The sequence below is a fragment of the Sebastes umbrosus genome, chromosome 13 (assembly GCF_015220745.1).
Source record: "Sebastes umbrosus isolate fSebUmb1 chromosome 13, fSebUmb1.pri, whole genome shotgun sequence".
Classification (NCBI taxonomy): Eukaryota; Metazoa; Chordata; class Actinopteri; order Perciformes; family Sebastidae; genus Sebastes; species Sebastes umbrosus.
This window is the reverse complement of record NC_051281.1, coordinates 18,754,095-18,775,024: the sequence shown is the minus strand read 5'-3', so window position 1 is coordinate 18,775,024 and position 20,930 is coordinate 18,754,095. Positions and strand designations below refer to the sequence as shown.

General features: G+C 39.2%; 1 protein-coding gene across 2 annotated transcripts; it reads left to right on the top strand.

Annotated features, from left to right (window-relative positions):
- Window positions 1-675: 675 nt before the first annotated feature.
- On the top strand, window positions 676-19,380 carry si:ch211-214p13.3 (nectin-3-like protein). 2 transcript variants are annotated; one of them, XM_037790180.1, is made up of 8 exons: window positions 676-867; window positions 1,921-2,244; window positions 2,358-2,660; window positions 10,486-10,579; window positions 13,335-13,489; window positions 15,040-15,145; window positions 15,273-15,357; window positions 16,771-19,380. In XM_037790180.1, the coding sequence occupies exons 1-7, from the start codon at window positions 786-788 to the stop codon at window positions 15,340-15,342; spliced, it is 1,134 nt and encodes a 377-aa protein (XP_037646108.1). In that variant the 5' UTR covers window positions 676-785; the 3' UTR covers window positions 15,343-15,357; window positions 16,771-19,380. The 2 variants fall into 2 exon arrangements, 1 of the variants encoding a protein (XP_037646108.1); XR_005209621.1 differs by lacking the exon at window positions 16,771-19,380 and having other exon boundaries at window positions 13,335-13,499.
- The last annotated feature ends 1,550 nt before the right edge of the window (window positions 19,381-20,930 follow it).

Genomic DNA, 20,930 nt, shown 5'->3' with positions numbered 1-20,930 from the left:
CAACAACAACCAGAGCAATTGTGTAAACACTTAGTCTAACTTAATATTAAAGAATACATTTTCCAAGACTAATCTGACTTCAAAATGACACCTGAGATTCAGAAACTCCATGTTTCTACTGACTAATTTAACTTATTGGATTGATAAAAGGAAACTGTCAAGTATCACACACTAATCTCACTTCACAATGATAGCTGATAAGGATAGCTGATAGAACACAATTGGAATAACATTTTTCTCTGTACTACAGTTTGGAGGCGACTGTTTTTCTTTCTAAATTATCATTAATTTCATCAAGAATTTCACATGTATTCGTTTTGTTTCATTTATTTTTGTTTATTTATTTATGACAGACTGTTAATGGGAAATCTGATTACTTTTGATGAATTTAAAACATGAATGAAAGACCTAGAAGCAGAGGCAATCTGGAGCTGTTTCTGAATATTTTCACTTTAACGTTGGCTTCAAACAATAATGTATGTTTAAATGCTGCTGTCTTGACCAGGTCTCTCTCTTGCAAAAGAGATTCTTAATCTCAATGAGTACTACCTGGTTAAATAAAGGTTAAATAAAATAAAATGACAGACTGACTGACCTATTGAAGTCATGTGAAACGGCGGTTCATCATTATTTTGAAGTTCTGAAGTTACCGTAATGTCTAGATAGTGGGGGCAGGAGTGACTGTTGTTTTCCACAGTAGAGACTAGCTTGATAGGAGTGAAACAAGGAGCAAAGGATGTACCGACCGGACGGAGGAAACATCTTGTGTAACTTTGGACCCATGGATGTACTATAAGAGCACCCATGGGAGCACCACGATGCTTTTATTGGTTCCGACGTTGATCTTCTTGAGCGCAGTTATAGAAGGTAGGATACATCACGTTATTTAGGCAAGGGGCTGAATGAATGCTCTCTTCTGTGCTCCTACAATGACGTCTTCCATTTCATCCTAATGAAAGGCTCGAGTCTGGGTAGTAGGCTACACAAATACAACAAAAATAGACATTTCAATACACTAGTAAAATACAAACCAGAGACATGAAGACAGAAATAATGTTAGTTTGCAAATTTTCCTCACAACATTATAATGGCATATTTTCTTGGCAGACCTTAACAAATGAAAGGTTTAACTAGTTTCATAATCGTTCAAAAATATGTGTTACATCAGAGTTGTGTCAGAAGGAAAGAAACAGGTTGAACTTGTAACCTTTTTATTTGACAACAGCTGAATTAACCAGGTGACAACAAACACAGTCAGAATGAAAAACAGTCATTTATTAAACAAATAAACTAACTGAAACATCAACATGAGATGTAAAGATAAGGATGTGTTTGTAATGGTGAGTGTTTAGTTTAGCAAAAAAAAATTATTTTAATATTCTTCAAAGACACGTGCTCAGGCAAAGACACGTGCTCAGACAAAGACACCTGGTCAGACAAAGACTCAGCTCAACCTCTCCCATTTCATCTTAAAGCTATAGCAGTATACAAATGATATAATATAAATACTGACTCTACATGTTAACTTGTCATATAAAGTGTTTGAACAGCTTCTGTTCCTCTGTTTTCTTCTTTTTTTTCTTTTTCATACAGTACTTATCTTGGTCTGAATATGCCTAAACTAATTAAGGTTAAGCTTCCATAACATCATCATTTCGCAAGTTAAGCCTCAATTTCCACATCTACATAAATACCAAGCCGGCGTTTTGAAATGAATTCATTCTGGGGATTGTTTTTTTTAAAACTCTGTATTTCAGTGAGCAAAAGAAAGTGTGGACTGAGAGCAAAAGATATTGTGATTGTTCCTGCCAGCTAAGGCATGTCAGATGCTCATGCTTCCATCAATGTGTGTTTTTACTTGTGTTTGTTGCCTTCTGACTTGGGATCTGATTGCCTGATAAGATTTTCTGCACCTTACAGGTCTCCAGGTGATTGGAGGAAACACAACCGTGGTGCAAGGAGGGACCGCGATCCTACCATGCAAACTTATCGACACGGAGGACCTCAGCCAGATCTCATGGCGGAAGAAACCTCACCCTGACAATTTCTATACCATCTTACCAACTGGGCCGAAATTTGTCAACGGATATGATCCTCGCTTTAAATTCATTGGGAATTTCAGTGACAACAATGGATCTATACAGTTATCCGATGTCAAACTGAGGGATGAAGGCACCTACGAGTGCATCTTCACTCGGTTTCCCAGCGGAAATGTCCAGACAGACGTACTTCTAAACTTGCTCGGTATAATGTATTGTATTAAAGATGAGTGAGAGTGTGTGTGTGTGTGTGAGAGAGAATTGTCTTTATCTTCATGCTTGCATGTTGACTTTTCTTGTGTGCTGTAACTCTCCTAGTGCCGCCAGTCACGAGCCTGAAGGATAACCTTCCTACTTTGGGTGATGAAGAGGTTTCCCTCGTTACCTGCGTGGCTGCTGGTTCCAAGCCTCGTGCAGATGTGAAGTGGATCACTGGTACTCTGGCAGGAAAAATGAGAGAAACTAACAGCTCCACCCAGCATGCCAACGGCACAACTACCACAGTCAGCTCGCTGTTTGGAGTACCTACCAGAGAAATCAACCACCATGTGGTCCATTGTGTCGTCACCAGTGCAGCCATGTCGAAAGAAGAAAGACGTCCCTTCACCATACAGGTCTACTGTGGGTATACAAATACTTCCCTACATCACTTACTTGTGTAGTTGATCATTCTCGTTCATTTTCAGTTATTTAATTTATTTCATTAAAGCTTCAGTAAGCAGAATGTTTTTGGTATCATTGGGCAAAAATTCCATGGTAATCTATCGTGATTCAAGTGTTCCGAGAGAAAACTAGACTTATTTTTCACCTCATATAGCCTTTATTAAGTGTATATTTAACATTATCATGTTTCTTGAAAGAAATACACTGACAGAGAGGTGTATACATACTGTCACTTTATGCGCACAGGCTCGCACGGACGCTCTCTGTCCACACTGAATACGTTAAATCTGCACTTCTGTTACGTCATGTAAACAAACCACGTACATATCAGCCGTGTGCTCCATATCAGACTGGAGATGTAAGCACTTAAAAGATGGGTTAGTTGTTATCTTCCATGTTTGTAGCCTACTTTTTAAACAGAAAACATATGTTTTATATTGTGATATTTACTGGAAATAACATACGATATAGCCAACGGCAAGTAGGTTGTTATCTAGCAATCTTCTCCAGCCAGCTGCGACCCAAATGTTTTTGTGGTAAAATAAGGAAGTGCTGTAGGCTATAGATAACTCCTCCTTGCTCGTGCCACGGTCAAAATGTGCACACAGACAGGTGCAGAGATACAGTAAACAGGGAGTTAAACAACACATTAATCTAACAGTCTGACTGATTTCTTCATAACCACAATTTCAGTTAATAAAGACTAAATGTGGATGTTTCTCTCACCAGTTGTTGTCCCTGCTCAGCCTGCTGTATAACGTTATAACATTAGTCAATTTTTTTATTCCACGATACTGAACAAAATAATCTAAACAGGTAGAAGAAGTCAGATGTAAGAGGAGCACAGGATGCTTTTTACTCTCTTGGTCCTCTCTTGTGCTTTAATGCACCAGATTTGTAGGCCAATTTTCTCTCATTTTTTTCTATTGAGCTAACTTAAAGGTCACCTATTATGCAAAATGCACTTTTCCATGTCTTTTGAACATCAATATCTGTCCCCAGTGTGTCTACAGGTCACCATAGTGTCATAAAAGACCATCCTCTCTCTTTTTCTCCTGCTCCGTTTGTCCGGAAATGGGTGTAGAAAATCACTTTGCTTTTTTTCCTTCTCTTCTGACGTCATTAGAGAAATGCAAGCCATGTAAGGGTTTCCTGGTCGAACCAGAGCAGAACCTTCAGTAGCTGACCCCGCCCCACAGCGCGTCACTGTCTCTCCTCCTCAACCGAACTTGAGCAAAGTAGCTCCTACTGTTAGTCTGCAAGAACCAACAGAACAGGCTTCATGTACTCCCATCATCTAAATATAACATGTTCTTTCACAAAGGCTTCATGTAATTACACTGTTTAAACAGGTGATATTTATATATTATACATATTTGATGTCATGCATGTAGAAGAGTACAGGTAGTAGTGACTGTAAGCAACACAACACATTTCTGTTTCACAGTCAAACTTTATTTGAGTAGACAGATGACAATATTAATTATTCACAGCATTTGTAATCATCCCACCTGTTAGTTAGTTAGTTATGTGACATGGTACAGGAGAAAGTCTTTCAGCTCTGGTAAACTCCGGTAAGCTAAGCTCCGGTGGTCTGTAGTCATGGTAACACAGAGACAGCTCCTACAGTAACTAATACATTACTCTGATCTTCCATACATTTATCAGGTGTCTTTTACCAGAAATAATGAACTGACTACTGTTTCACATCTTCTATTTATATTCTTATTGTCTGCTCTCAGCTATCTGCTCTCAGCTGTCTGCTCTCAGCTATCTGCTCTCAGCTATCTGCTCTCAGCTGTCTGCTCTCAGCTATCTGCTCTCAGCTATCTGCTCTCAGCTATCTGCTCTCAGCTATCTGCTCTCAGCTATCTGCTCTCAGCTGTCTGCTCTCAGCTATCTGCTCTCAGCTGTCTGCTCTCAGCTGTCTGCTCTCCTCTGGGATGATTCTGTCGGTCATTTCTCACAGATGGACCTGTAAAGACAGACGTAAAACAGAGTGTGTGTTTACGGTTTACAGAGTTGATGCATGAGGTAAACACTGAGCTAACTAACAGAGATATAAATAGCATTATTTACCTGAGTAAAACCATCAGGAAAACCTGGAATCTGGACTGCAGATGTTCATCATTTGTTGCCGATTTCTGATCAGATTCCTCCGGTAATGTGCGCTGGGTGAAGTTTCTGGTTTATAAACTTTAAAGTAGTTTATTTTACTCTTCTGCTTCTCTCTCCCTGCACTCAGACTGTGAGCGCTGTGTTGTTGAGGACGTTTGATTGACAGAAAACGCTGACCAATCAGAGCAGAGTGGGAGGAGACAGGCTGTGAATCAGGGGTTTTCAGACAGAGGCTGTTTTAGGCTCTGAGGCAGGCAAACTCAGGCTGCAGTATGAGAAGAATAAAGGGTTTTTTGAACATTGCAGCATGTGAAAATGTTCTAGTGCAACATTAAAATACATTTATGACCCTGGAAATGAGCATAATATGAGACCTTTAAAAAATAAATTAAAAAAAAACTACAACACGCAAACGGAGCGGATCAAAAAGAGGCTTCTTACTGAAATATTGTAGTGAGGGCTCATATTTCCCAAAGTTTCCATAGTTGTCTCTTTGCGCTGTGTGTTCGTGTTTTATTTTAACCATTAGTGAGGTTGCTGTTATATTTTTTGACAGCTCGTAATAAAGTTTCACTAATGAACACTAAGCATATAACTGTGAGCATCAATGCGTGTGCTAAAAGTGTCAGTAATCAGGTTAATATCTTCATTTACATCCAGGACAACTGACCCGGTTTTCTCGGCTCATTTTATCTAAACTAATCAGCCGTTCATGTTGTGGCGCTCTCAATGGGAGTGAAAGGAAAAAATAGGAACAGTGTGTCTGACAGAAGTTCAAATAACGTTGCGCCGCGCTGTGCAGCGCCGTGTTGCTCACGGCCATTTAGGACGCTCCAATAGAAAACAATGTAATCAAGCCCAAGTACATGTCGTAGTTGTTTCCTAAATGCAAAACTACCACTGTCTTGTGCTTTATTTTGCATTGCAGTGTTAAGTCCTTCCATTACCAAACTCTTCAAACTCCTCAAAAAATCTTCAAAATTAACAGGAATTACAATTCAAGCGTAAACCTTTTTAATGCAGCAACAAGTTGATCAAAACTTAAACAGGAATTAAAATTCCAGTTTATAATATATATAGTATATAAACAGAATTGAAGTGAATAAATCGGCCCCATTGTCACTAATACCCGATCCAGCTATTTGAGTCAGTATCGGCCCTGTATCGGCATCGGTATCGGTATTGGTATCGGTATCGGTATCGGTGCATCCCTAAACAAGGCTAACAGGAGACTCAGGGAGACTCATTCACTAATACTTCAATAATAAGAATAGAGTAGAATGATCTTTGTTGTCGCTATACTCAGGTACAATTAAATTTCACAAGGCTTCTCTCTCGGTGTAGTTAGAATAAAATAAAACAAATAAATAAAAGCAGTAAAAGCATAAAATAAAAGGCACTAGTTTACAGAAGTAGAGCGCTTTCTGTCTGTTAAAATAATGCTTGTTTGTACAACACATTTGTTTCTTTTGTTGTGTACTCTTAAGGCTTCTTAACAGCTGTACAGAAGTTGCAGATTGCCTTGTGACATCCCTGCTATCATAACCTCTTCCCTTGTCTCGTGGTTTTGTGACACAATACTGTTGCTTTGTGTTTCTAAACAAGACAAGAAAGACAAGGGTCAGGACAAAGATTAGGACAACAACTAGAATAAAGATAAAGGGCATGGTGATGCCAGGAAGTGACCGAGCAAAATGCTTTCTCATGTTATTGAGTATTAGAAGCTAGCTAGTTCTCTTTAACATGAGAACGCATTTTGCTCGGCCACTTACTGGCAGCTTGAGAGCTGCTACTGCAACAACACTGCTAATTTCGCAGAGCCATACAGTAGCAGACATTCCACAGGGGTTTGGTATTTTTGCTAGCATCTGGAGCAAAGTTAAGGTCCTTGAGTTCAGATGGGTTTCTCCAGCCTCAAACCAGAAAAACTGATTACTGCAGGTTTTTCACAGAGTCTTGGATGTGGATCAGTTTCATAATATGCATTCATGCTTGCACAGCTGCTTGCTATCTATAACACATCTGTGAAAAGTGAAAGAAAAGTGTGGCATATCACTTCTCATTTGAAAAGCTTCCTATTAGGCATTGTAGTTATCAGTTCTGCCAGAGAGTATTTTTATAATGGAATGCCTAAATGAAACCTCTAACTATCTAACCTACTGTAACTATAAAGCGAAGAATCTCTGTCTGTCTTTCCATATGTCTTAAGCATATATCGAGATCCGCTCATCCGATCTACTTCGCACATGGCGGGTGTATTGCTGGGGACCAAAGTACGTGCAGTGTGGAAGTTGGTGCAATTGGGACATGCGACCTGTCAATATTAACAAACTTTGAATAAACAAGCGAACAGCGCTCTCTGCAGAAACGGGGCTTCAGGACTCTGCAGACTGCCGCGGCTCTTTGGCCCTGTTCTTGGGTAATTCGATCACAAGTACGCTTATTCACACCTGGCATTAGAACGTGTCTCTACATGTGTCAAAAGTGACCACTTGTGATCGGATCTCACTTCCCCCGCTCTATATGCAACGGAGTAAACACATGGCTAATACAGCAAACATTGTGACGTAATATTACATGAATGTCAGTAGTAATATCCTACATATTCGTGAATTCGGGTACATTTTATTAACATCAAAATTTAAGGTTACTGTACCGGCGGTGCACACGGACCTCCGTGTCACCGATACCACCACCTTTGCCAGGTAACAGCGGGGTACAGAGCTTCAGAGATGTCAGCTCCATGCAAAGCACCGGAACTAAAACACTGAGTCAAGCTATCTCCCCGTTCCAGACAGGCAGGCGCTCCGAACCAGCACCGCCCTAGTACTGTATAATGGCTGATAATGTGTTCAACTATCAATTTAATCAGCTGCAGTTTTTTGAGCGGTTAGATTTCCCACGTGGTCCAGGCTGCAAGGAACTGTACATAACAGAGCTAACTGGAGGTAAACCCCAAACCACTGAATGGAGTTGCATCATTTTCTTCTGTCCCACAGCCAGATTCTTTTGACAAACACAACCATGAAATTCCTCTGTCATCCACCCAAGTGGGAAAACGCCTTACGATAATAGCAAGAATTGAAGCATGGAAGTTCATCTTCGAGAACAGTTCAGTGGAAGTAAAAAGTTCAGCAGCAGAAACGGGGCTTCACGGCTCTGCAGACTGAATTGAGCAGGTCGTCCACAGTGGGCAGACCGTAATTCACTTTTGCTGCTGGAAGTTGGATATACTAGTGTTACAACCGAACTCTTCGTCACTTCCCTGGAGTCAGCGAACAATGAGGGATTTCAGCACTTCCTTGGGGCCAAGTATTCAGCCCACTCCGAACAGGCACACGTTCCCGAGTGGCCACGCCACAAATTGGCACTGCACTAGTTGTAATAATTCAAGGATATTTTATTTCAAGGTGTCACACTTTGCTCTGAAAACTAATAAGTGAACCTTTGAGTTTAGATTATTTTGTTACATGAGGAAAAAATAATACAATAATTAAGAAAATTAAGAAACCCGGTTACACAACAAGGATAAATACAAAAAAAAAGAATAACATGTTTTTCAAAAACTACTCGGTGTAATTTGGTTGCCAAAGCAGAAAAAAGAAAACGTAAACAACGCAGTAACCGAGATGACCGCTCAATGCCAGTAACACAACAAATATGCCCACACAGCCTAAGTAGGAAGAAACAACAGTTTTGCAGCTGAAGAAAGCAGCTGTCTTGTTTAGCACAGATGGAGCCTTAGTTATCAGGTGATACACAGTAGCTTCTCTTGTTGCTGATGGAATTTCCCTCCAGCTCTCAATACAAACAAAACACTCCTCAGTTGTTTCGCCCAACATTTCCATGTCATAAAGCCGAGCTAGAGACAACGCTGTCTGCAGAATCCTGGATACAGTTTCAGCTTTCTATTGTCAGCTGTTGAAGCAGCTGTGATGTATGACCTTGACCTTGATTTACTCTTTCACTATAATGTTTAGTCACAAACCGACAGATTTGTCATTCCTGTAGCAGCAGTTAAAGCCGAAGTAGGTGAGATTGGAGCGAATATGATTAAAAAAATATTATTTTTATGAAACTGTCTATATCTTGACAGTATTACATGAAACAGGTAACCTGTAAAAAATCTTTTGCCTCTGTGTCCTCCGGTGCTCGTAACGGCATCTGCAGGATTTCACAGACCAGAGGAAAACAAGCAGTCAGAGCTGATCTGAGGTCTGCCGTCCATCTGCCTTTTATGAGAGCCGGCTGTCAATCACTCGCAAACTCCTACCAAACGGTCAAACTAGGCAGCGCTGATCAAATATGAATCAATATTATGTTACGTTAATGCCTATTTCTCGCCTCAAATGTTTTCAGAATCATCTTGTAGTGCAAGGTTTAGCTGTAAAATGAGAAAGTTTGCGAGGCAGCAACCATGTTGAAATCTCTTGAAGGAACACAGCCAATAGGAACGCTCTCTCTCTCTGAAATGACCTGTGATTGGTCAAAGTCTTCCGTCACAGCTAGATTTTTTTAAAGCCTGAAAACAGAGCCATGAGGAGGAGCAGAAGTCTAGTTATCTCTCAGAACACTTGAATTACAATATACTGAAAGGTTATTATGGAATTTTTGCCCAATGATGCCAAAAACATACTGCCTACTGCAGCTTTAAGAAACCAGTGAGTTTCAGGGGGTTGGCCTGGGGGTCACACGGGAAACCCTTGAAATCTGAGGCGGGTCCTCAGGCTTGTTTATTTCAGCTTTGTTCAAGTCCACAGGAAGAGGGCCGGGCTTTGAAGAAAATGTTCGTAGTGGCCAAATGGCAGTTCTACAACTTCCGTGTCTGTGATGTGATGCCATTGGGTGCAAAAAACTTTTTCCTATAGACTTACATTGGGAAAGAAACGTCCATAAATCAGCGGATCATTTTTTTTGAGGTAAATCAACTTCCCAATATGAACAATTGAATAGCCCTTATTTAAATCATTAGGTCCGAAAAGTTGTAAAATGTACAATAGCAGAATCCAGAGTTATTTCTCTTCCTCTGTTTATGTGTTTGAGCCCTAGTCTGAGGCTGGACTGCCCAATGGATGCGGAAGATCCGGATGATCCGGGTAATTTATCACTCAGCAGTCAAGCCATTTTGGCTTCATGCGCCACTGAGCATTGAGAATGACCGTGCGCCCGCCTCCAACGGTGTATCCAGTCTTTATACATCAGTGGCTTTGTTGCTACAAAACTGTAACTGTATTTTTGAATGTGCATTGTTTTCTCTTGTATATAGCCTACTTTTGGAGGTATAATTTCTTTTTGTTGGCCTAATGAAAAAAGTATGGAAGCTTTATATTACATTTCTATGGTACCACTCTGTCCTGTAATTCTAGTAATTAAAGTAGATATGAATAGCGGAGACAGAAATGGTACATGAAGGCCACTCCGACGTGTCTGTGTGCATGTGCATGTACTTCATGCTACCCCTTGGTGAGTTTATTGTTATTTAACAAGATCGCAAGTAACAAAAAATACCTTTTTTCAAGCTCTCTAATCCAAAAGTAATAAAAAGTCTGTATCGGTACAGATGGGATCCAAACATGGGTCTTAAATATTATTCTGATATACTGTTATTAGTATTTTCTCAGTTACAGAAATAACACCGCTCATTCTCTCTCCCTGTTTCTTGCAGTCCCACCCGTTGAAGTGAACATCATTAAAAGATCCGAACTCTCATTTGAATGTGTGACGGAGGCCAACCCAAAAGCAAATATCAACTGGAGCAGGTAAAGTAGTTTGAATAAACCGGTTTCAATGGAAACATTCTTAAACAAACAATATTTCTCTTTTGTACAACGGTGAAAGAGTGGTTCTATTAGACAAATGAATTTGAAATGTGTGTTCTCAAATTACATTTTGGATTATAGGTGCAGTTGCAATGAACCACCATTTGTAAGTGCTCCGATGTTACTCTGATGAAAAGCTTTTGTAATTTTGGCTCATTAATTCTGTGAAATTCTAGAGATGTATAACACAACAGAACAGTTATAATGGCATTGAAAGTGAATTTTAAAAGTTAACTTCAGACCACAATATTTATTTAAAGATGCAGTGTGTGGGATATGGCGGTATCTAGTGGTGAGGTTACAGATTACAACTTCTCCCGTGTGCCAAGCGTGTAGGAGAGCTACGGTGGCCAACGCAAAAACGCGAATGGCCTTCTCTGGAGTCAGTTGTTGTAAGAGTAGCGAAGGTCATTTGGAGCAGAACCAGTGCATAGAGTTCGTGTGGGTACGTGGGAAGTGAGTGGTGAATCAAGAGAGAGAGAGCGACAGCAGCGAGTAACATTATTGATTCCGGCCCAAGCAGGAAAAGTTAACTGGGTTTGGTTTGTCCGTTCTGGGCTACTGAAGAAACATGGCGGACTCCGTGAAGAGGACCTTGCAGGTGTTCGCAGAAAATCTGTGTGATTGGAACACAACTTGAACGAACGTCCGTATCAACATTTACAACTTGTTTTTGTAAATCAGTCAAATCAATCAAATCATCAAATCATCAAATCATCGCTGAAATCACCAAACAAAACACAACTGTAAAACACATGGCCATATTTGAGAATATATGATATATTCACATTTATTGACACAAAGACTATCACAGAGAACTAGAGAAAACACACTTACTTAAAATGTAATTTCTTTAAATTTAAGATTTCAGTTTGCTGCTTTTCAGCACAGACCTTATCCAGAATAATTATTAATAATTACACTAGAATGACCTCCCTCCAGGTTTCTGAATTTAAAAACAGATCACAGCTCACAGCTTGCAGTACTGTGAGGTGGTCGGCTTATTATTAACACGGTGTGTTTCTGTGTAACGTATCGGCGGATGCCTCTCTCATTCAGCAGCCTTGTTATGTCAGTATAACGTTACACTACGTTGTCTCTCATCCTGTCATCTACCGCTTTTTTCTTTTTCACCGCGGACGGCCAGCAGTTCCCGCACACACATCCACACATGTATCTCTCTGCTCGCAGAAGAAAGAAGGCGGGATCACGCCGCATCAAGGCGTCATCAGTTAAACTGTGCATGAGTTATACCCTGTGGTTGTAATGCTCATGCTGATCGGAATCCTTAAAAAAATTCCTGAATCCGGATCATGATCCGGATCGCCACCCCCTTCCTAGGCCTTCGGCCTTGGCGGAGGTAATAACTGGTTAAAAAAAGGGAAGCTCACAGTCCAGTCAGACAGGCACCATATGTTCTACCAATAAAAGTCATTAGCCCTGCCTTTTTATGAGCTATTATTGACTTACAGTGGGGATATTGTTAACTGTGTACATACCAAAAACAGGAAGCACAAACTGCAACCCTCTTTCTATATTTGAACATTTAGACACGTCTGAGAAGCCTGTAAGCTTTCTGTTTCAATTTATTTTATACACACTTGTTTGTATCTAAAAATATAGCTAAACAGCAGAGCGAAGACTAAAGACTACACATGAATAGACACACTGAACTAATAATAATAATGAATAATTCCTGCCTCTCCCAGTGGTCATCCCCTGAGAAACCAAGGCAGATCAATGGTCCAGTAGCTGCAAGAAAAGAGTCATTTGGCCAATGCGGCTGCATTAGAGTTGTAAGAGGAATGGCCACTCAGATCAGTATCGTTGAAGATCATTATCTGGAGATTTTGCATAATTACTTCTTTTTTAGAGTGATTTTCATAACATTTGTGTATTTCAAAATGAAAGTTAGGACATATTTAAACTATATGATTTTTAAAAAATCAGATAAGACCAATTAAAACAGATCAGACTAATATACCTATTGACAGCCAGTGCATTCTGATCTTTTACTGAAGTAAAATAATCAATACCACAATGTTTAAATGCTTACAAATAAAAGTCCTACATTTTATTAAGTTATTATCTCTGATGCATCAATATGTAATTAGCATTTTATCAGTTCAATAAAAAAGCTAAATATTTTTTAATACTTTCTGTATTTTATGTAAAATCTTAATTTGTAAATTAACCTCCAACTGTCAAATAAATATAGTGGAGTAAAAAATACTGCTGACTTTTTTTGAAGTATAAGTGTAAAGTAGCATAAAATGTAAATGCTCAAGTAAAGTACAAGTACCTGAAATGAAGCTGAACATCATGTCCTGGTAAAAAGAGCTCTGGTGCGGGGGAAGATTGTGGAATTATTACAGGATTCTTGTGTCAGCAAAGTAGAAGTTTTATTCTGATCACGTCTAAAAGGTAACCCACAAGTTTCAAAACTCTCTCGAGAGGGTTAAGGTTAGGCATTGGCCTATTGTAACTCCATCTGCCGATGAAGCTTTAGAGGTGCTGGTAGGCAGAAGGGAACCAACACAACAAGGTCTGAGACAGAACAGCAACAAACGTACCCTTCAAGAGAACAAATTAAGAACTAATAATTGAAATTCATTCAACTTTTGGCGTAACTCAACATTTTTCTGACCTATGGTTTTAAGTCTTTATTTAACTGAGCCTTGTTTGTCTGTTTCAGAGACGGCCAGTCGTTGCCTAAGCTTGGTGTCAGCGCAGAGGGTGCAACGCTACAGTTTGTGAGCATGACCTCTGACCTGAATGGTCTCTACCAGTGTGAAGCATCTAACATATATGGAAAACAACGCAGTTCCATCTATGTGCACAATGCTCCAGGTGAGGTCAGGTTTTATTTGGCTGTGGGGTTTTGTCAAATGCGTTTTTTTAGCATTTGTTCCTGTTCGGTGTTTTTCTATTTGAGTCTGTTGTGGATGTTGTTAGATACTGTTGTCATTTTTTTGTCAGTGGGTAGAAATGGAGCAAATTTGATTTAAAAACGTTATTTTTATAAAACGGTCACTATATCCTGACAGTAGTGCATGAGACAGGGAATCTGAAAAAAATCATGTGCCTCTGTGCCTAATGGCATCTGCAAGATTTCACAGACTGGAAGAAAACAACCAATCAGAGCCAAGCTGGAGTCTTGCCGTCTTATGAGCAGCTGTCAATCACTCGTGAACTCTGATCAAACGGTCAAACTAGACAGCACAGATCAAATATGAATCAATATTCTGTTACTGTAATGCCTATCTCTCCTCAAATGTTTTCAGAAACATCTTGTAGTGTACTGTTTAGCTGTAAAATGAGAATGTTTGTGACTCGGTAGCCAAATACTAAGCACCGCCCACCAGCCCGAGCACAGCCAATAGGAACGCTCTCTCTCTGAAATGACCTGTGATTTGCCAAAGTCTCCCGTCACGGGATAGATTTTCTAAAGCCTGAAAACAGAGAGAAATAGGCATTACAGTAACAGAATATGGATTAATATTCGATCAGCGCTGCCTAGTTTGACCGTTTGATCGGAGTTTGCGAGTGATTGACAGCTGCTCAGAGACGGCAGGCTCTAGCTCGGCTCTGATTGGTTGTTTTCCTCCGGTCTGTGAAATCTTGCAGATGCCATTAGGAGCACCAGAGGACACAGAGACATGATTTTTTTTCAGATTATCTGTCTTATGCACTACTGTCAGGATATAGTGACCGTTATATAAAAATAACTTTTTTTAATCATATTTGCTCCATTTCTACCCACTGCTGCTTTGATACAGCAGCATACAACTAATTGTTATGTAAAGATATAGTGGAGTATAATTGTCGTTGTATGCCCTGTTAGCGTAGTTAACTGCGAGCCGCCGGCTCAGCTGTCGCCATGTTGAGAGCCGTGTGGAAGCAATAGAAGAGCTCTGAATTCCATATAGAGCTCCTTTAAGAAAGAAAGCACAAACACAGGGAACCTGCTATGATGTTGAGAGATTCTTTTCACAGCAGACATTTTGCCTTGTCGTAGCAGGAAAAGCTCAGCTGCACAGGTGTTGAATGATAATGTTTAAACTGACTGCATTCCATTTAGATGAGCTATCAGGGCCCTGGTACTGTGCATGCTGGAGTCTGTCTCCGCTATCAAAAAGTAAATCACCGGTCACAGAGCCAGACAAACTGTTGCTTTGCTCATTAAAGCATTCAGAAACACACAGAAACAGTTTTTTTCTTATCCAGTTTTCACCCAGAGCTCCTGTGGTGTCTCCAGAGGAACTGAGACACCACTCAGTCAAAAACTGAATAAAATAAACTTGAAGGTGGGATTAAATTTAGCGAGATGATAAACTGGCAGTGTATATCAGTATTTCCTGTAACTGTATTCTTCTTTCTTGTGTCCTGTCTTCCTACAGGAGCCTGCAGTGTTTGTTGGACCTTATTTAGTATTTTGCTTCTCCTGATGATTGCCTTTGTCGTCGCTGCAGTGTTCTACTTTTATAAACCAGGGATATTTCCATGGTAAAGAGTACAGTAGTACTACACACACTTAAGTATAATATACAGTACTACTGCTAAGTATATGAACATATACTGTTTATACTATGGAAATCTTTTGTTATTCGTTAATTGGTGGTTCATTATCCAGGATAAACGACCGACGTGGAGAAAGGTACGGCCCACCTGTAGACGCTCGAGGAGTAGGAGAAGACCTATAGGAACGACATGCAGAGGTAGAGGAAATGCATAACATTTAATTTGTTAGAGTGCATGCTGGCTCTTTTTAGTTACCCTCAAAGTTAAATCTGTGTGCCTCAAAAAGTACTTTTTCTAAACCGTTTGGCTGAAAAGTGAGTTTTTCTTATCATACTATATCTAGTCTTTGGGCACATGGGACTACTGTTTATGCAATAGACTCCATTATATTTTAGGAAAAAACGGTAGTCCCATGTGCCCAAATACTAGATATAGTATGTTAAGAAAATGTCTGTAAACTACAAGGAGCACAATCAAGTATTTGGAATATATGAACTCATAACAAGTTGAATATCAAAGGTATGAACACATATGCACATTTAATAAACACAATGTTAGAGTTTTTCCTAATTTTTCAAAATCCTTACTTTGCCTATTAAAGGGGCTATATGTAAGAATCAGAAATTGCTTGTTAACAGTGAGGCCTGTGGCTGTAAAGTAAACCACAGTCAGCGTCCTGTTGCTCGTGCTCACGCTATAGACGTGAGCGAGCATCGGTCAAAACAGTGAGGCGACACACACCACACGACTGAACGTGATTGACAGGCATCATGTTGATTAATGTTAGCAACATTAACCAGTTAAAACCATAATATCATTATATATTTCGCATGCTTTGAAGTAATGTTAGCTTACCTGTCCAATAGGAATTTTGCGAGCTCGGGGTCCGTTATACCCAAAATCAAACGAAGTTCCCTCCAGGAATCGAAGGCCCGGTCGATGTTGATCCTTGTTTTTCCCCGACGTCCGTCACATTCCTGTTTTCCAAGACGGGCTTCACGAGATATAAGTTTTTTTTTTGCTTCCATGGAGTTTGTGTTGGAGTCTGAGTTGTGGTGGGGGTTGGTCGTTTATTGGCGTTAACGGACTCCATTTCTAACCGAACGATAGCTATGGTTGCACACTGAAGGCACTCGCGAGCGTGCATGACGTCACATCCGTTGGATTTCCCGGGAAAAAAACGGCCCGCATTCTTCAAACTAAAGCAGTCTACAGGCTGATAGAGGAAACCCAGAAAGTCGTGGAAGGTGTCATTTTTTAGGTTAGGTTACAACCTGTTCACACATTGGCAATAAAAACAATGAAAAATGTTTATATGTGTAAAAAACTTACCTACAGTCCATTTAATAAAAATGTGACTTTCATGCAATTTTCAAAGTTGTACTGTTAGATACTTTCCATGTCCATACCAAAAGACTTTTGACCAATCGGAACAAATTGTGGCATTTTTACTGATCATACTAAATATAGTCTTTGGGCACAAATGGGTTAACTTAATATGAAGTACAACAACAACAAGTTATTAGAGCTGGGTTTTTTTTAGTTAAGTGTCGTTCATAAACGTCTTAAATGCTTGATTTTAATCAAATGTTTTTAATTGTTTGCCTTAGGAACCTCTTTGATATGCATGGAAGCAACAAACTGGAAGACATTTGACTGCAGCTGGTTTACAGTCATCACTACTAACGTGTGTCAATCCTGACGCAGCTGGTTAGTGAACAGAATGCAGCTCTATAGGATAGTGTCTGCTGCGACTAGAATTACCAGTAATACTATCAAATGCTATACAACAGAGTCAACCAATCGGGGAATGAAGATTGCAAACTTCATGTAGCGTTAAGCACAAACCGAAGAATCAGTTATCTTTGTGCTGGAAAGGGAAGTTCGATAAACAGACTTTTCAGTGTTATCTAGGATGTGGCATTAACCCGGTTGTGTCGGCTTTATCATTAACAGCTCTAACTGACAAAATACTTCAGTTCTGTCCATGTGTTTCCACCAACAGCATTAACTGCTGATAACAGCAGAGGATTATGAAGCGTGTTTGCATGCACACAAGCAACTAGGTTACTGGCCAAGAAATGATTCATGAGAAACCTAAATAGAAAACCTGAGAATATGGATTGAATACCTGAGAACATTGTGGTGGCAGAGGCTCAACACACTGCAACTAAAGGGAACACGTGCAAATAGACAAAACGCAGGCAAATTAAGAAGTATGCAACAAGTGTTTGCTTGTGTTTTCTTTAATTGCGGTGCTTCTAAATTGGGGATTTTTTAAAATTGTCTTAAATTATGTTTTACTTCTGCATCATTTGTGGTGAGTATCTCATCTTAAGAGTTGTTTGCAGTGCATTCAACTCTCTGGGCCACCATAGAATAAAACTGTATATCTAAATCTATAATGAACGGACAAACAACACACACTTTATCTTTGTGCAGGTGTGTTGTCTTTGTATGTCAACTGTTGTTTATCTGTTTCATGAATAGTCTGTAAATTAGTTAATTCTGATTCTCCCTATTATTAAATTAATTCGGTGAAATAGAAACCTGGATGAAAAGTATAGAAATGATCCACCACATGCTTAACGATTTACGAATATGGTGTCCGTCTAATTTCATGTTTCCATATTATGTTTCTTTCCATATTTTCAGATTTTAGTCTATATTTCTAAAGTGTCATTCCATTTTCTCAGTTTTCCATTATATTTTCTCATTAATTATTTCCTGAACGGCATAACATACATATTTATATAATGCTGCAGTTATACTTGTCCACTTCAACGCACTGGACTTTGATGATATTTATTGTGTCACAGTATACTGTAAATATTCTCGCTACAGCGTTTAAAATCAGTCTTTACCTGCTGATATGTCTGACACATCTTTCTTATTATTATAAGACTTATATCACTACCATTATTTATTCCAGCAAGCTACTTACCAGCGATGTCAATGTGCACGATGCTCTGAAGTTAAAATTACATTAAACACACCAAAAAAGTATTAGTTGGAATATTCTTCAAGTACTATATCTACTAAGACATATATAGTATGGCCTATTTTGAAATTCCTTTTAGAGCAGTGTACAGTATGTCCGTAATCACTTACCACACGTGGTACTTTGCTTTAGTCAGCCTAGCAGGCTTTTATCTTTCCATCATCAGTTTTACCTCCTGTCACCTGCTGTATTTTGAGTTATGGGTAAACACACCAGGACAGACTGAACTGAGAGTCAGCAAATAAGGATTTTATGACGTGTTTTATTATTATTATTATTATATCAGATGTTCAGTGAAGGTCAAAATGAAGTTCCACGTTACAAACGCTGCAGAAAAACATTACTCCTATAAAAGGGAAAAAGTTGCGCTGCATCGCTATCTCCAAAATGCACTGCACACTTCCTGTTACTCTCTTGTTTCTGTATGTCAACAACTTTGCTAACTGATCTGAGGAAGAAACAAACATCCGGGTAACTCAGTACTGCAAAACCTGTGTGTGTGTTAGAGCTAAGCAATTTAGCTAAGAGTCTACAGCCATGCTAGCAGCTCTGTGTGCATGTAATTAATGTACTAATGTCAGTATGCTAACGTGATCACAATCACAGTGTTAATATGCTGTTGTTTAGGACGTAATGTTTGCCATATTCACCATCTTACTTTAGCTGGTTAACATGCTAATATTTGATAATTACCATTAAACACAAAGTATAAAATGTTCGACTGGCTGACATTGAAATCCTTAAAGCCATGGTGCTAGCATGGCTAAAAATTAGAGGTTACTTAGGCTGAACAAGTTATTACGTTTTCAATCAATCTAATTCACTCTGAACCAAAAATCTCACCCTGCTAATAGCACTAGAGGAAATGTTAAGGGGGACGACTAAAATTAGAAGGATACATCCTCTGGGGACCTTGAATGCCGGTACCAAATGTTATTGCAATCTATCTAATGGCTGTCGAGACATTTCACACATCTCACAACTATGTGACTTGGTGACATCACCACGTTACGGAATAAAAGCCAGGACTTCAAGCAAGCTGTTTCAGGCAGTTCAGGAACAGTAACTCCCTTTGGTGTGGACCTTGCAGACCTTTTACATGTACACAAAAAAATATACACACTAAAGGAAAGGGAAAAAGCATAAAGGTCCCCTTTAATCAATGACAACATGGCAAGACGGTAAACAACCGCCTCAAAGCAACACACTAACCTCGCTCTCTCAGGAGTCACATCAGAACCGCATCACTCCTCTATTTCACTTGTTACTAGGGGTGTAAGAAAATATCGAAAAACTGGAATAACAACAATATTGTGTTTTGTGATACTGTATTGATTCTCAATTTTGATCAATTTTGATTTAATAGTTAACATACAAACATTAACTCAGTCAATACTTATTCCACTTGCAAAGAGATGTGTCCTCTCGGTGTATGTGCCCGCTAAAAGTAGTGCTATGATGCTGGATGTTACAGAGACTGACATAAATGCAAATGCAGATCCCTTCCTGTTCTGATTGCATAAAAAAGTTAACTTTTTTTACTCAGATTTGATGCATATGGTAGTGTGTTCTTTATACTATGACAGTTTTACTAAAATTAGATTAAAAAATCGAAATATATTGTCTTACTTACAGTATCGCATTATATGACAATATATTGAATCGTAACCCCGTATCATCATATGTATCGTATCGCTAGATTCTTGCCAATATACAGATATATTTTAATATCCTTTTCCCCAATTCCCCTAATAAAACTCACCAAACTGTCGTACCGTATGTGCTACTTGTGTAAAACCCTTTAATCACTTCACAAATAGAGATGAAGTGAAAGGTCAAGATGAGAAAGCTTTGCGGGGACAAAACGATAAATCAAATGTGCCTTATCCCCCCTCTGTCTTTCACACGCCTTTACTCTCTCACTTTTACACACACACACACACACACAACTACCATACCACACATTAAGTGGCATCACATAGCCAATTTTCCATCTTGTCCATATTAGTATATAAGATGTGTATTTCGATGAATAAACCCCAAAATGCAATGTGTGCTTATTTCTACTGACATTGTAAATTTGTGTGTGCAACAGTTAGGTAAACAGCTGGCTGCTTTTCACCTAATCAAAGCAAGGCAAAGCCAGTTTATTTATATAGCACATTTCATTACTAAAAGTAAATCATAACGCTTTCTATAGTACAAAAAAAATGTAAAAAATACATCTGAAGACATGTCAAAGAATTGAAACTATAAGGAATCCTTTATATGAAGGTACATAATGAGCAACTAAATGCGCATAAAAAAACATTTCATTGGGTTCAACTTTGTCAATAAAATAATGTTTACATGTTTGCAAATGTTGTGGTGTACTACTGCATAAATGTGGAAAAAGTTGTATAAAGCTTTGTGTGGCTCCTGAGAGCGCTGAGTGAAATCTGATAAATTGCCTAAAGTGATGTCACTTGAGTTGGTGTCAGTTGGGTCGGAAAACTTGAAGTTTGAAAATGGAAAAAAAAAAAAAAAAATCTGGGGGTTGAGTTGGAAAGAAGTGAGCCCCTCATCTCTGCGTGAGTCTATATTGGCCGCTGCTAGTATAACACACTCAAAGCTCCAATTGAACTGTCGCTAGTTAAGTTGCATTGTGGGTAACGTAGGCACCAGGTTTTGATTATTAATAATGTATGGAATAAAAAGGCGATATCTCAGATTTCGTCTGATCCTTGATTGTGAGTCAGTTATGGGAGTGTAAGACTAAATCAGTGGAGC